We start from the raw sequence: 12,732 nt of genomic DNA, 5'->3' as shown, positions 1-12,732 counted from the left end.
GCAGAAGCAGTAGTCAGTCCTGCAGAAGAAGTAGTCAGTTCAGCAGAAGCAGTAGTCAGTCCAGCAGAAGCAGCAGTCAATCCAGGAGAAGCAGTAGTCAGTCCTGCAGAAGCAGTAGTCAGTCCAGCAGAAGCAGCAGTCCGTCCAGCAGAAGCAGTAGTCAGTCCAGGAGAAGCAGTAGTCAGTCCAGGAGAAGCAGTAGTCAGTCCAGCAGAAGCAGTAGTCAGTCCAGGAGAAGCAGTAGTCAGTCCAGGAGAAACAGTAGTCAGTCCAGCAGAAGCAGTAGTCAGACCAGCAGAAGCAGTAGTCAGTCCAGATGAAGCAGTAGTCAGTCCAGCAGAAGCAGTAGTCAGTCCAGCAGAAGCAGTAGTCAGTCCAGGAGAAGCAGTAGTCAGTCTTGCAGAAGAAGTAGTCAGTCCAGGAGAAGCAGTAGTCAGTCCCGGAGAAACAGTAGTCAGTCCAGCAAAAGCGGTAGTCAGTCCAACAGAAGCAGTAGTCAGTCCAACAGAAGCAGTAGTCAGTCCAGGAGAAACAGTAGTCAGTTCAGCAGAAGCAGTAGTCAGATCAGCAGAAGTATTAGTCAGTCCTGCAGAAGCAGTAGTCAGTCCAGAAGAAGCAGTAGTCAGTCCAGGAGAAGCAGTAGTCAGTCCAGCAGAAGCAGTAGTCAGTCCAGCAGAAGCAGTAGTCAGTCCAGCAGAAGCAGTAGTCATTCCAGGAGAAGCAGTAGTCAGTCCAGGAGAAGCAGTAGTCAGTCCAGGAGAAGCAGTAGTCAGTACAGCAGAAGCAGTAGTCAGTCCAACAAAAGCAGTAGTCAGTCCAGCAGAAGCAGTAGGCACTCCAGAAGAAGCAGTAGTCAGTCCAGCAGAAGCAGTAGTCAGTCCAGCAGAAGCAGTAGTCAGTCCAGAAGAAGCAGTAGTCAGTCCAGCAGAAGCAGTAGTCAGTCCAGCAGAAGCAGTAGTCATTCCTGCAGAAGAAGTAGTCAGTTCAGCAGAAGCAGTAGTCAGTCCATCAGAAGCAGTATTCAGGCCAGGAGAAGCAGTAGTCAGTCCTGCAGAAGCAGTAGTCAGTCCAACAGAAGCAGTAGTCAGTCCAGCAGAAGCAGTAGTCAGTCCAGGAAAAGCAGTAGTCAGTCCAGCAGAAGCAGTAGTCAGTCCAGGAGAAGCAGTAGTCAGTCCAGGAGAAACAGTAGTCAGTCCAGCAGAATCAGTAGTCAGACCAGCAGGAGCAGTAGTCAGTCCAGATGAAGCAGTAATCAGTCCAGCAGAAGCAGTAGTCAGTCCAGCAGAAGCAGTAGTCAGTCCAGGAGAAGCAGTAGTCAGTCCTGCAGAAGCAGTAGTCAGTCCCGGAGAAACAGTAGTCAGTCCACCAGAAGCAGTAGTCAGTACAGCAGAAGCAGTAGTCAGTCCAGCAGAAGCAGTAGTCAGTCCAGCAGAAGCAGTAGTCAGTCCAGCAGAAGCAGTAGTCAGTCCAGGAGAAGAAGTAGTCAGACCTGCAGAAGCAGCAGTCAGTCCAGGAGAAACAGTAGTCAGTTCAGCAGAAGCAGTATTCAGTCCAGCAGAAGTAGTAGTCAGTCCTGCAGAAACAGTAGTCAGTCCAGAAGAAGCAGTAGTCAGTCCAGGAGAAGCAGTAGTCAGTCCAGCAGAAGCAGTAGTCAGTCCAGCAGAAGCAGTAGTTACTCCATGTGAAGCAGTAGCCAGTCCAGGAGAAACAGTAGTCAGTCCAGCAGAAACAGTAGTCACTCCAGGTGAAGCAGTAGTAAGTCCAGGAGAAACAGTAGTCAGTCCAGCAGAAGTAGTAGTCAGTCCAGCAGAAGCAGTAGTCAGTCCAGCAGAAGCAGTAGTCAGTCTAGCAGAAGCAGTAGTCAGTTCAGCAGAAGCAGTAGTCAGTCCAGCAGAAGCAGTAGTCAGTCCAGGAGAAGCAGTAATCAGTCCAGCATAAGCAGTAGTCAGCCCAGCAGAAGCAGTAGTCAGTCCAGCAGAAGCAGTAGTCAGTCCAGCAGAAGCAGTAGTCAGTCCAGATGAAGCAGTAGTCAGTCCAGCAGAAGCAGTAGTCAGTCCAGCAGAAGCAGTAGTCAGTCCAGGAGAAGCAGTAGTCAGTCTTGCAGAAGAAGTAGTCAGTCCAGGAGAAGCAGTAGTTAGTCCCGGAGAAACAGTAGTCAGTCCAGCAGAAGAGGTAGTCAGTCCAGCAGAAGCAGTAGTCAGTCCAGCAGAAGCAGTAGTCAGTCCAGGAGAAGTAGTCAGACCTGCAGAAGCAGCAGTCAGTCCAGGATAAACAGTAGTCAGTTCAGCAGAAGCAGTAGTCAGACCAGCAGAAGTAGTAGTCAGTCCAGCAGAAGCAGTAGTCAGTCCAGAAGAAGCAGTAGTCAGTCCAGGAGACGCAGTAGTCAGTCCAGCAGAAGCAGTATTCAGTCCAGCAGAAGCAGTAGTCAGTCCAGCAGAAGCAGTAGTCATTCCAGGAGAAGCAGTAGTCAGTCCAGGAGAAGCAGTAGTCAGTCCAGGAGAAGCAGTAGTCAGTCCAGCAGAAGCAGTAGTCAGTCCAGCAGAAGCAGTAGTCAGTCCAGCAGAAGCAGTAGTCAGTCCAGAAGAAGCAGTAGTCAGTCCAGCAGAAGCAGTAGTCAGTCCAGAAGAAGCAGTAGTCAGTCCAGCAGAAGCAGTCGTCAGTCCATCAGAAGCAGTAGTCAGGCCAGGAGAAGCAGTAGTCAGTCCTGCAGAAGCAGTAGTCAGTCCAACAGAAGCAGTAGTCAGTCCAGCAGAAGCAGTAGTCAGTCCAGGAAAAGCAGTAGTCAGTCCAGCAGAAGCAGTAGTCAGTCCAGGAGAAGCAGAAGTCAGTCCAGGAGAAACAGTAGTCAGTCCAGCAGAAGCAGTAGTCAGACCAGCAGAAGCAGTAGTCAGTCCAGATGAAGCAGTAATCAGTCCAGCAGAAGCAGTAGTCAGTCCAGCAGAAGCAGTAGTCAGTCCTGCAGAAGCAGTAGTCAGTCCAGGAGAAACAGTAGTCAGTCCACCAGAAGCAGTAGTCACTACAGCAGAAGCAGTAGTCAGTCCAGCAGAAGCAGTAGTCAGTCCAGGAGAAGAAGTAGTCAGACCTGCAGAAGCAGTATTCAGTCCAGCAGAAGTAGTAGTCAGTTCTGCAGAAGCAGTAGTCAGTCCAGAAGAAGCAGTAGTCAGTCCAGTAGAAGCAGTAGTCAGTCCAGCAGAAGCAGTAGTCAGTCCAGCAGAAGCAGTAGTCACTCCATGTGAAGCAGTAGTCAGTCCAGGAGAAACAGTAGTCAGTCCAGCAGAAGCAGTAGGCACTCCAGAAGAAGCAGTAGTCAGTCCAGCAGAAGCAGTAGTCAGTCCAGCAGAAGCAGTAGTCAGTCCAGAAGAAGCAGTAGTCAGTCCAGCAGAAGCAGTAGTCAGTCCAGCAGAAGCAGTAGTCATTCCTGCAGAAGAAGTAGTCAGTTCAGCAGAAGCAGTAGTCAGTCCATCAGAAGCAGTATTCAGGCCAGGAGAAGCAGTAGTCAGTCCTGCAGAAGCAGTAGTCAGTCCAACAGAAGCAGTAGTCAGTCCAGCAGAAGCAGTAGTCAGTCCAGGAAAAGCAGTAGTCAGTCCAGCAGAAGCAGTAGTCAGTCCAGGAGAAGCAGTAGTCAGTCCAGGAGAAACAGTAGTCAGTCCAGCAGAATCAGTAGTCAGACCAGCAGGAGCAGTAGTCAGTCCAGATGAAGCAGTAATCAGTCCAGCAGAAGCAGTAGTCAGTCCAGCAGAAGCAGTAGTCAGTCCAGGAGAAGCAGTAGTCAGTCCTGCAGAAGCAGTAGTCAGTCCCGGAGAAACAGTAGTCAGTCCACCAGAAGCAGTAGTCAGTACAGCAGAAGCAGTAGTCAGTCCAGCAGAAGCAGTAGTCAGTCCAGCAGAAGCAGTAGTCAGTCCAGCAGAAGCAGTAGTCAGTCCAGGAGAAGAAGTAGTCAGACCTGCAGAAGCAGCAGTCAGTCCAGGAGAAACAGTAGTCAGTTCAGCAGAAGCAGTATTCAGTCCAGCAGAAGTAGTAGTCAGTCCTGCAGAAACAGTAGTCAGTCCAGAAGAAGCAGTAGTCAGTCCAGGAGAAGCAGTAGTCAGTCCAGCAGAAGCAGTAGTCAGTCCAGCAGAAGCAGTAGTTACTCCATGTGAAGCAGTAGCCAGTCCAGGAGAAACAGTAGTCAGTCCAGCAGAAACAGTAGTCACTCCAGGTGAAGCAGTAGTAAGTCCAGGAGAAACAGTAGTCAGTCCAGCAGAAGTAGTAGTCAGTCCAGCAGAAGCAGTAGTCAGTCCAGCAGAAGCAGTAGTCAGTCTAGCAGAAGCAGTAGTCAGTTCAGCAGAAGCAGTAGTCAGTCCAGCAGAAGCAGTAGTCAGTCCAGGAGAAGCAGTAATCAGTCCAGCATAAGCAGTAGTCAGCCCAGCAGAAGCAGTAGTCAGTCCAGCAGAAGCAGTAGTCAGTACAGCAGAAGCAGTAGTCAGTCCAGATGAAGCAGTAGTCAGTCCAGCAGAAGCAGTAGTCAGTCCAGCAGAAGCAGTAGTCAGTCCAGGAGAAGCAGTAGTCAGTCTTGCAGAAGAAGTAGTCAGTCCAGGAGAAGCAGTAGTTAGTCCCGGAGAAACAGTAGTCAGTCCAGCAGAAGAGGTAGTCAGTCCAGCAGAAGCAGTAGTCAGTCCAGCAGAAGCAGTAGTCAGTCCAGGAGAAGTAGTCAGACCTGCAGAAGCAGCAGTCAGTCCAGGATAAACAGTAGTCAGTTCAGCAGAAGCAGTAGTCAGACCAGCAGAAGTAGTAGTCAGTCCAGCAGAAGCAGTAGTCAGTCCAGAAGAAGCAGTAGTCAGTCCAGGAGACGCAGTAGTCAGTCCAGCAGAAGCAGTATTCAGTCCAGCAGAAGCAGTAGTCAGTCCAGCAGAAGCAGTAGTCATTCCAGGAGAAGCAGTAGTCAGTCCAGGAGAAGCAGTAGTCAGTCCAGGAGAAGCAGTAGTCAGTCCAGCAGAAGCAGTAGTCAGTCCAGCAGAAGCAGTAGTCAGTCCAGCAGAAGCAGTAGTCAGTCCAGAAGAAGCAGTAGTCAGTCCAGCAGAAGCAGTAGTCAGTCCAGAAGAAGCAGTAGTCAGTCCAGCAGAAGCAGTCGTCAGTCCATCAGAAGCAGTAGTCAGGCCAGGAGAAGCAGTAGTCAGTCCTGCAGAAGCAGTAGTCAGTCCAACAGAAGCAGTAGTCAGTCCAGCAGAAGCAGTAGTCAGTCCAGGAAAAGCAGTAGTCAGTCCAGCAGAAGCAGTAGTCAGTCCAGGAGAAGCAGAAGTCAGTCCAGGAGAAACAGTAGTCAGTCCAGCAGAAGCAGTAGTCAGACCAGCAGAAGCAGTAGTCAGTCCAGATGAAGCAGTAATCAGTCCAGCAGAAGCAGTAGTCAGTCCAGCAGAAGCAGTAGTCAGTCCTGCAGAAGCAGTAGTCAGTCCAGGAGAAACAGTAGTCAGTCCACCAGAAGCAGTAGTCACTACAGCAGAAGCAGTAGTCAGTCCAGCAGAAGCAGTAGTCAGTCCAGGAGAAGAAGTAGTCAGACCTGCAGAAGCAGTATTCAGTCCAGCAGAAGTAGTAGTCAGTTCTGCAGAAGCAGTAGTCAGTCCAGAAGAAGCAGTAGTCAGTCCAGTAGAAGCAGTAGTCAGTCCAGCAGAAGCAGTAGTCAGTCCAGCAGAAGCAGTAGTCACTCCATGTGAAGCAGTAGTCAGTCCAGGAGAAACAGTAGTCAGTCCAGCAGAAACAGTAGTCACTCCAGGTGAAGCAGTAGTAAGTCCAGGAGAAACAGTAGTCAGTCCAGCAGAAGTAGTAGTCAGTCCAGCAGAAGCAGTAGTCAGTCCAGCAGAAGCAGTAGTCAGTTCAGCAGAAGCAGTAGTCAGTCCAGCAGAAGCAGTAGTCAGTCCAGGAGAAGCAGTAATCAGTCCAGCATAAGCAGTAGTCAGCCCAGCAGAAGCAGTAGTCAGTCCAGCAGAAACAGTAGTCAGTCTAACAGAAGCAGTAGTCAGTACAGCAGAAACAGTAGTCAGTCCAGCAGAAGCAGTAGTCAGTCCACGAGAAGCAGTAGTCAGTCCAGCAGAAGCAGTAGTCAGTCCAGCAGAAGTAGTCAGTCCAGCAGAAGCAGTAGTCAGTCCAGCAGAAGCAGTAGTCAGTCCAGCAGAAGCAGTAGTCAGTCCAGGAGAAGCAGTAGTCAGTCCAGAAGAAGCAGTAGTCAGTCCAACAGAAGCAGTAGTCAGGCCAGGAGAAGCAGTAGTCGGTCCAGGAGAAGCAGTAGTCAGTCCTGCAGAAGCAGTAGTCAGTCCAGGAGAAGAAGTAGTCAGTCCAGGTGAAGCAGTAGTCAGTCCAGGAGAAACAGTAGCCAGTCCACCAGAAGCAGTAGTCAGTTCACCAGAAGCAGTAGTCAGTCCAGCAGAAGCAGTAGTCAGTCCCGGAGAAACAGTAGTCAGTCCAGCAGAAGCAGTAGTCAGTCCAGCAGAAGCAGCAGTCAGTCCAGCAGAAGCAGTAGTCAGTCCAGGAGAAGAAGTAGTCAGACCTGCAGAAGCAGCAGTCAGTCCAGGAGAAACAGTAGTCAGTTCAGCAGAAGCAGTATTCATTCCAGCAGAAGTAGTAGTCAGTCCTGCAGAAGCAGTAGTCAGTCCAGAAGAAGCTGTAGTCAGTCCAGGAGAAGCAGTAGTCAGTCCAGCAGAAGCAGTAGTTAGTCCAGGAGAAATAGTAGTCAGTTCAGCAGAAGCAGTATTCAGTCCAGCAGAAGTAGTAGTCAGTCCTGCAGAAGCAGTAGTCAGTACAGGAGAAGCAGTAGTCAGTCCAGCAGAAGCAGTAGTCAGTCCAGCAGAAGCAGTAGTAACTTCATGTGAAGCAGTAGTCAGTCCAGGAGAAACAGTAGTCAGTCCAGCAGAAGCAGTAGTCACTCCAGGTGAAGCAGTAGTAAGTCCAGGAGAAACAGTAGTCAGTCCAGCAGAAGTAGAAGTCAGTCCAGCAGAAGCAGTAGTCAGTCCAGCAGAAGCAGTAGTCAGTCCAGCAGAAGCAGTAGTCAGTCCAGCAGAAGCAGTAGTCAGTCCAGTAGAAGCAGTAGTCAGTCCAGCAGAAGCAGTAGTCAGTCCAGCAGAAGCAGTAGTCAGTCCAGGAGAAGCGGTAATCAGTCCAGCATAAGCAGTAGTCAGCCCAGCAGATGCAGTAGTCAGTCCAGCAGAAGCAGTAGTCAGTTCAGCAGAAGCAGTAGTCAGTCCAGAAGAAGTAGTAGTAAGTCCAGCAGAAGCAGTAGTCAGTCCAACAGAAGCAGTAGTCAGTCAAGCAGAAACAGTAGTCAGTCCAGCAGAAGCAGTAGTCAGTCCAGGAGAAGCAGTAGTCAGTCCAGCAGAAGCAGTAGTCAGTCCAGCAGAAGAAGTAGTCAGTCCAGCAGAAGCAGTAGTCAGCCCAGCAGAAGCAGTAGTCAGTCCAGCAGAAGCAGTAGTCAGTCCAGGAGAAGCAGTAGTCAGTCCAGCAGAAGCAGTAGTCAGTCCAACAGAAGCAGTAGTCAGGCCAGGAGAAGCAGTAGTCGGTCCAGGAGAAGCAGTAGTCAGTCCTGCAGAAGCAGTAGTCAGTCCAGGAGAAGAAGTAGTCAGTCCAGAAGAAGAAGTAGTCAGTCCAGCAGAAGCAGTAGTCAGTCCAGGAGAAGCAGTAGTCAGTCCAGGAGAAGCAGTAGTCAGACCAGTAGAAGCAGTAGTCAGTCCTGCAGAAGCATTAGTCAGTCCAGCAGATGCAGTAGTCAGTCCAGGAGAAGCAGTAGTCAGTCCTGCAGAAGCAGTAGTCAGTCCAGCAGAAGCAGAAGTCAGTCCAGCAGAAGCAGTAGTCAGTCCAGGTGACACAGTAGTCAGTCCAGCATAAACAATAGTCAGTCCAGGAGAAGCAGTAGTCAGTCCAGGAGAAGCAGTAGTCAGTCCAGCAGAAGCAGTAGTCAGTCCTGCAGAAGCAGTAGTCAGTCCAGCAGAAGCAGTAGTCAGTCCAGCAGAAGCAGTAGTCAGTCCAGGTGACACAGTAGTCAGTCCAGCATAAACAATAGTCAGTCCAGGAGAAGCAGTAGTCAGTCCAGGAGAAGCAGTAGTCAGTCCAGCAGAAGCAGTAGTCAGTCCAGCAGAAGCAGTAGTCAGTCCAGGAGAAGCAGTAGTCAGTCCAGCAGAAGCAGTAGTCAGTCCAACAGAAGCAGTACTCAGGCCAGGAGAAGCAGTAGTCGGTCCAGGAGAAGCAGTAGTCAGTCCTGCAGAAGCAGTAGTCAGTCCAGGAGAAGAAGTAGTCAGTCCAGAAGAAGAAGTAGTCAGTCCAGCAGAAGCAGTAGTCAGTCCAGGAGAAGCAGTAGTCAGTCCAGGAGAAGCAGTAGTCAGTCCAGAAGAAACAGTAGTCAGTCCAGCAGAAGCAGTAGTCAGACCAGTAGAAGCAGTAGTCAGTCCTGCAGAAGCATTAGTCAGTCCAGCAGATGCAGTAGTCAGTCCAGGAGAAGCAGTAGTCAGTCCTGCAGAAGCAGTAGTCAGTCCAGCAGAAGCAGCAGTCAGTCCAGCAGAAGCAGTAGTCAGTCCAGGTGACACAGTAGTCAGTCCAGCATAAACAATAGTCAGTCCAGGAGAAGCAGTAGTCAGTCCAGGAGAAGCAGTAGTCAGTCCAGCAGAAGCAGTAGTCAGTCCTGCAGAAGCAGTAGTCAGTCCAGCAGAAGCAGTAGTCAGTCCAGCAGAAGCAGTAGTCAGTCCAGAAGAAGCAGTAGTCAGTCCAGCATAAATAATAGTCAGTCCAGGAGAAGCAGTAGTCAGTCCAGGAGAAGCAGTAGTCAGTCCAGCAGAAGCAGTAGTCAGTCCAGCAGAAGCAGTAGTCAGTCCAGGTGACACAGTAGTCAGTCCAGCATAAACAATAGTCAGTTCACGAGAAGCAGTAGTCAGTCCAGCAGAAGCAGTAGTCAGTCCAGCAGAAGCAGTAGTGAGTCAAGCAGAAGCAGTAGTCAGTCCAGCAGAAGCAGTAGTCAGTCCAGGTGACACAGTAGTCAGTCCAGCATAAACAATAGTCAGTTCACGAGAAGCAGTAGTAAGTTCACGAGAAGCAGTAGTCAGTCCAGGAGAAGAAGTAGTCAGTCCAGCAGAAGCAGCAGTCAGTCCAGGAGAAACAGTAGTCAGTTCAGCAGAAGCAGTAGTCAGTCCAGCAGAAGCAGCAGTCACTCCAGGAGAAGCAGTAGTCACTCCAGGTGAAGCAGTAGTCAGTCCAGGTGAAGCAGTAGTCAGTCCAAGTGAAGCAGTAGTCAGTCCAACAGAAGCAGCAGTCAGTCCAGGAGAAGCAGTAGTCAGCCCAGCAGAAGCAGTAGTCAGCCAAGCAGAAGCAGTAGTCAGTCCAGCAGAAGCAGTAGTCAGTCCAGCAGAAGAAGTAGTCAGTCCAGCAGAAGCAGTAGTCAGTCCAGCAGAAGAAGTAGTCAGTCCAGGAGAAGCAGTAGTCAGTCTAGGAGAAGCAGTAGTCAGTCCAGCAGAAACAGTAGTCAGTCTAGGAGAAGAAGTAGTCAGTCCAGCAGAAGCAGTAGTCAGTCCAGGTGAAGCAGTAGTCAGTCCAGCAGAAGCAGTAGTCACTCCAGGTGAAGGAGTAGTCAGTCCAGGAGAAACAGTAGTCAGTCCAGCAGAAGTAGTAGTCAGTCCAGCAGAAGCAGTAGTCAGTTCAGCAGAAGCAGTAGTCAGTCCAGCAGAAACAGTAGTCAGTCCAGCAGAAGCAGGAGTCAGTCCAGGAGAAGCAGTAGTCAGTACTGCAGAAGCAGTAGTCAGCCCAGCAGAAGCAGTAGTCAGTCAAGAAGAAGCAGTAGTCAGTCCAGCAGAAGCAATAGTCACTCCAGGAGAAGCAGTAGTCAGTCAAGCAGAAGCAGTAGTCAGTCCAGGATAAGCAGTAGTCAGTCCAGGAGAAGCAGTAGTCAGTCTAGGAGAAGCAGTAGTCAGTCCAGCAGAAACAGTAGTCAGTCCAGGAGAAGCAGTAGTCAGTCCAGGAGACGCAGTTGTCAGTCCAGCAGAAGCAGTAGTCAGTCCAGGTTAAGCAGTAGTCAGTCCAAGAGAACAAGTAGTCAGTCCAGGAGAAGCAGGAGTCAGTCCAGCAGAAGCAGTAGTCAGTCCAGCAGAAGCAGTAGTCAGTCCAGGAGAAGCAGCTGTCAGTCCAGCAGAAGCAGTAGTCAGTCCAGCAGAAGCAGTAGTCAGTCCAGCAGAAGAAGTAGTCAGCCCAGCATAAGCAGTAGTCAGCCCAGCAGAAGCAGTAGTCAGTCCAGCATAAGCAGTAGTCAGTCCAGGAGAAGCAGTAGTCAGTCCAGGAGACGCAGTTGTCAGTCCAGCAGAAGCAGTAGTCGGTCCAGGAGAAGTAGCTGTCAGTCCAGCAGAAGCAGTAGTCAGTCCAGCAGAAGCAGTAGTCAGTCCAGCAGAAGAAGTAGTCAGTCCAGCAGAAGCAGTAGTCAGTCCAGCAGAAGCAGTAGTCAGTCCAGCAGAAGCAGTAGTCAGTCTAGGAGAAGCAGTAGTCAGTCCAGCAGAATCAGTAGTCAGTCCAACAGAAGCAGTAGTCAGTCCAGCAGAAGCAGTAGTCAGTCCAGGAGAAACAGTAGTCAGTCCATGAGAAGAAGTAGTCAGTCCATCAGAAGCAGTAGTCAGTCCAGCAGAAGCAGTAGTCAGTCCAGGAGAAGCAGTAGTCAGTCCAGCAGAATCAGTAGTCAGTCCAACAGAAGCAGTAGTCAGTCCAGCAGAAGCAGTAGTCAGTCCAGGAGAAACAGTAGTCAGTCCATGAGAAGAAGTAGTCAGTCCATCAGAAGCAGTAGTCAGTCCAGCAGAAGCAGTAGTCAGTCCAGCAGAAGCAGTAGTCAGTCCTACAGAAGCAGTAGTCAGTCCAGGAGAAGAAGTAGTCGGTCCAGCAGAAGCAGTAGTCAGTCCAGGAGAAGCAGTAGTCAGTCCAGGAGAAACAGTAGTCAATCCAGCAGAAGCAGTAGTCAGAACAGTAGAAGCAGTAGTCAGTCCTGCAGAAGCATTAGTCAGTCCAGCAGAAGCAGTAGTCAGTCCAGGAGAAGCAGTAGTCAGTCCAGCAGAAGCAGTAGTCAGTCCAGGAGAAGCAGTAGTCAGTTCAGCAGAAGCAGTAGCCAGTCCAGCAGAAGCAGTAGTCAGTCGAGCAGAAGCAGTAGTCAGTCCAGGTGAAGCAGTAGTCAGTCCAGCAGAAACAATAGTCAGTCCAGGAGAAGCAGCAGTCAGTCCAGGAGAAACAGTAGTCAGTTCAGCAGAAGCAGTAGTCAGTCCAGGAGAAGCAGTAGTCAGTCCAGCAGAAGCAGTAGTCAGTCCAGCAGAAGCAGTAGTCAGTCCAGGAGAAGCAGTAGTCAGTCCAGCAGAAGCAGTAGTCAGTCCAGGAGAAGCAGTAGTCAGTTCAGCAGAAGCAGTAGCCAGTCCAGCAGAAGCAGTAGTCAGTCCAGCAGAAGCAGTAGTCAGTCCAGCAGAAACAATAGTCAGTCCAGGAGAAGCAGTAGTCAATCCTGCAGAAGCAGTAGTGAGTCCAGCAGAAGCAGTAGTCAGTCCAGGAGAAGCAGTAGGCAGTCCAGCAGAAGCAGTATTCAGTCCAGCAGAAGCAGTAGTCAGTCCAGCTGAAGCAGTAGTCAGTCCAGGAGAAGAAGTAGTCAGTCCAGCAGAAGCAGCAGTCAGTCCAGGAGAAACAGTAGTCAGTTCAGCAGAAGCAGTAGTCAGTCCAGGAGAAGCAGTAGTCAGTCCAGCAGAAGCAGTAGTCACTCCAGGTGAAGCAGTAGTCAGTCCAGGAGAAACAGTAGTCAATCCAGCAGAAGTAGTAGTCAGTCCAGCAGAAGCAGTAGTCAGTCCAGCAGAAGCAGTAGTCAGTCCAGCAGAAGCAGTAGTCAGTCCAGCTGAAGCAGTGGTCAGTCCAGCAGAAGCAGCAGTCAGTCCAGGAGAAGCAGTAGTCAGTCCAGCAGAAGCAGTAGTCAGCCCAGCAGAAGCAGTAGTCAGTCAAGCAGAAGCAGTAGTCAGTCCAGCAGAAGCAGCAGTCAGTCCAGCAGAAGCAGTAGTCGGGCCAGCAGAAGCAGTAGTCAGTCCAGCAGAAGCAGTAGTCAGTCCAGGAGAAACAGTAGTCAGTCCAGAAGAAGCAATAGTCAGTCTAGGAGAAGCAGTAGTCAGTCCAGGAGAAGCAGTAGTCAGTCCAGCAGAAGCAGTAGTCAGTCCAGGAGAAGCAGTAGTCAGTCCAGCAGAAGCAGTAGTCACTCCAGGTGAAGCAGTAGTCAGTCCAGGAGAAACAGTAGTCAGTCGAGCAGAAGCAGTAGTCACTCCAGGTGAAGCAGTAGTCAGTCCAGGAGAAACAGTAGTCAGTCCAGCAGAAGCAGTAGTCACTCCAGGTGAAGCAGTAGTCAGTCCAGGAGAAACAGTAGTCAGTCCAGCAGAAGTAGTAGTCAGTCCAGCAGAAGCAGTAGTCAGTCCAGAAGAAGCAGTAGTCAGTTCAGCAGAAGCAGTAGTCAGTCCAGCAGAAGCAGTAGTCAGTCCAACAGAAGCAGCAGTCAGTCCGGGAGAAGCAGTAGTCAGTCCAGCAGAAGCAGTAGTCAGCCCTGCAGAAGCAGTAGTCAGTCAAGCAGAAGCAGTAGTCAGTCCAGCAGAAGCAGTAGTCAGTCCAGCAGAAGCAGTAGTCAGTCCTGCAGAAGCAGTAGTCAGTCCAGAAGAAGCAGTAGTCAGTTCAGCAGAAGCAGTAGTCAGTCTAGCAGAAGCAGTAGTCAGTCCAACAGAAGCAGCAGTC

At 50.4% G+C, this 12,732-nt stretch overlaps 1 protein-coding gene across 1 annotated transcript; it reads left to right on the top strand.

Annotated features, from left to right (window-relative positions):
- Nucleotides 1-4,994: 4,994 nt before the first annotated feature.
- Nucleotides 4,995-12,218, top strand: LOC138851153 (uncharacterized; the record flags this gene model as incomplete). The annotated part of the gene is made up of 5 exons (XM_070079833.1): nucleotides 4,995-5,155; nucleotides 8,438-8,539; nucleotides 9,404-9,526; nucleotides 10,496-10,633; nucleotides 12,005-12,218. Coding segments are annotated over 5 exons (738 nt in total), but the record flags the coding sequence as incomplete, so codon positions are not given.
- Between the last annotated feature and the right edge of the window lie 514 nt (nucleotides 12,219-12,732).

This window comes from Cherax quadricarinatus, unplaced genomic scaffold (assembly GCF_038502225.1).
Source record: "Cherax quadricarinatus isolate ZL_2023a unplaced genomic scaffold, ASM3850222v1 Contig25, whole genome shotgun sequence".
Taxonomy (NCBI): Eukaryota; Metazoa; Arthropoda; class Malacostraca; order Decapoda; family Parastacidae; genus Cherax; species Cherax quadricarinatus.
This window is presented reverse-complemented; position numbering and strand designations above follow the sequence as displayed.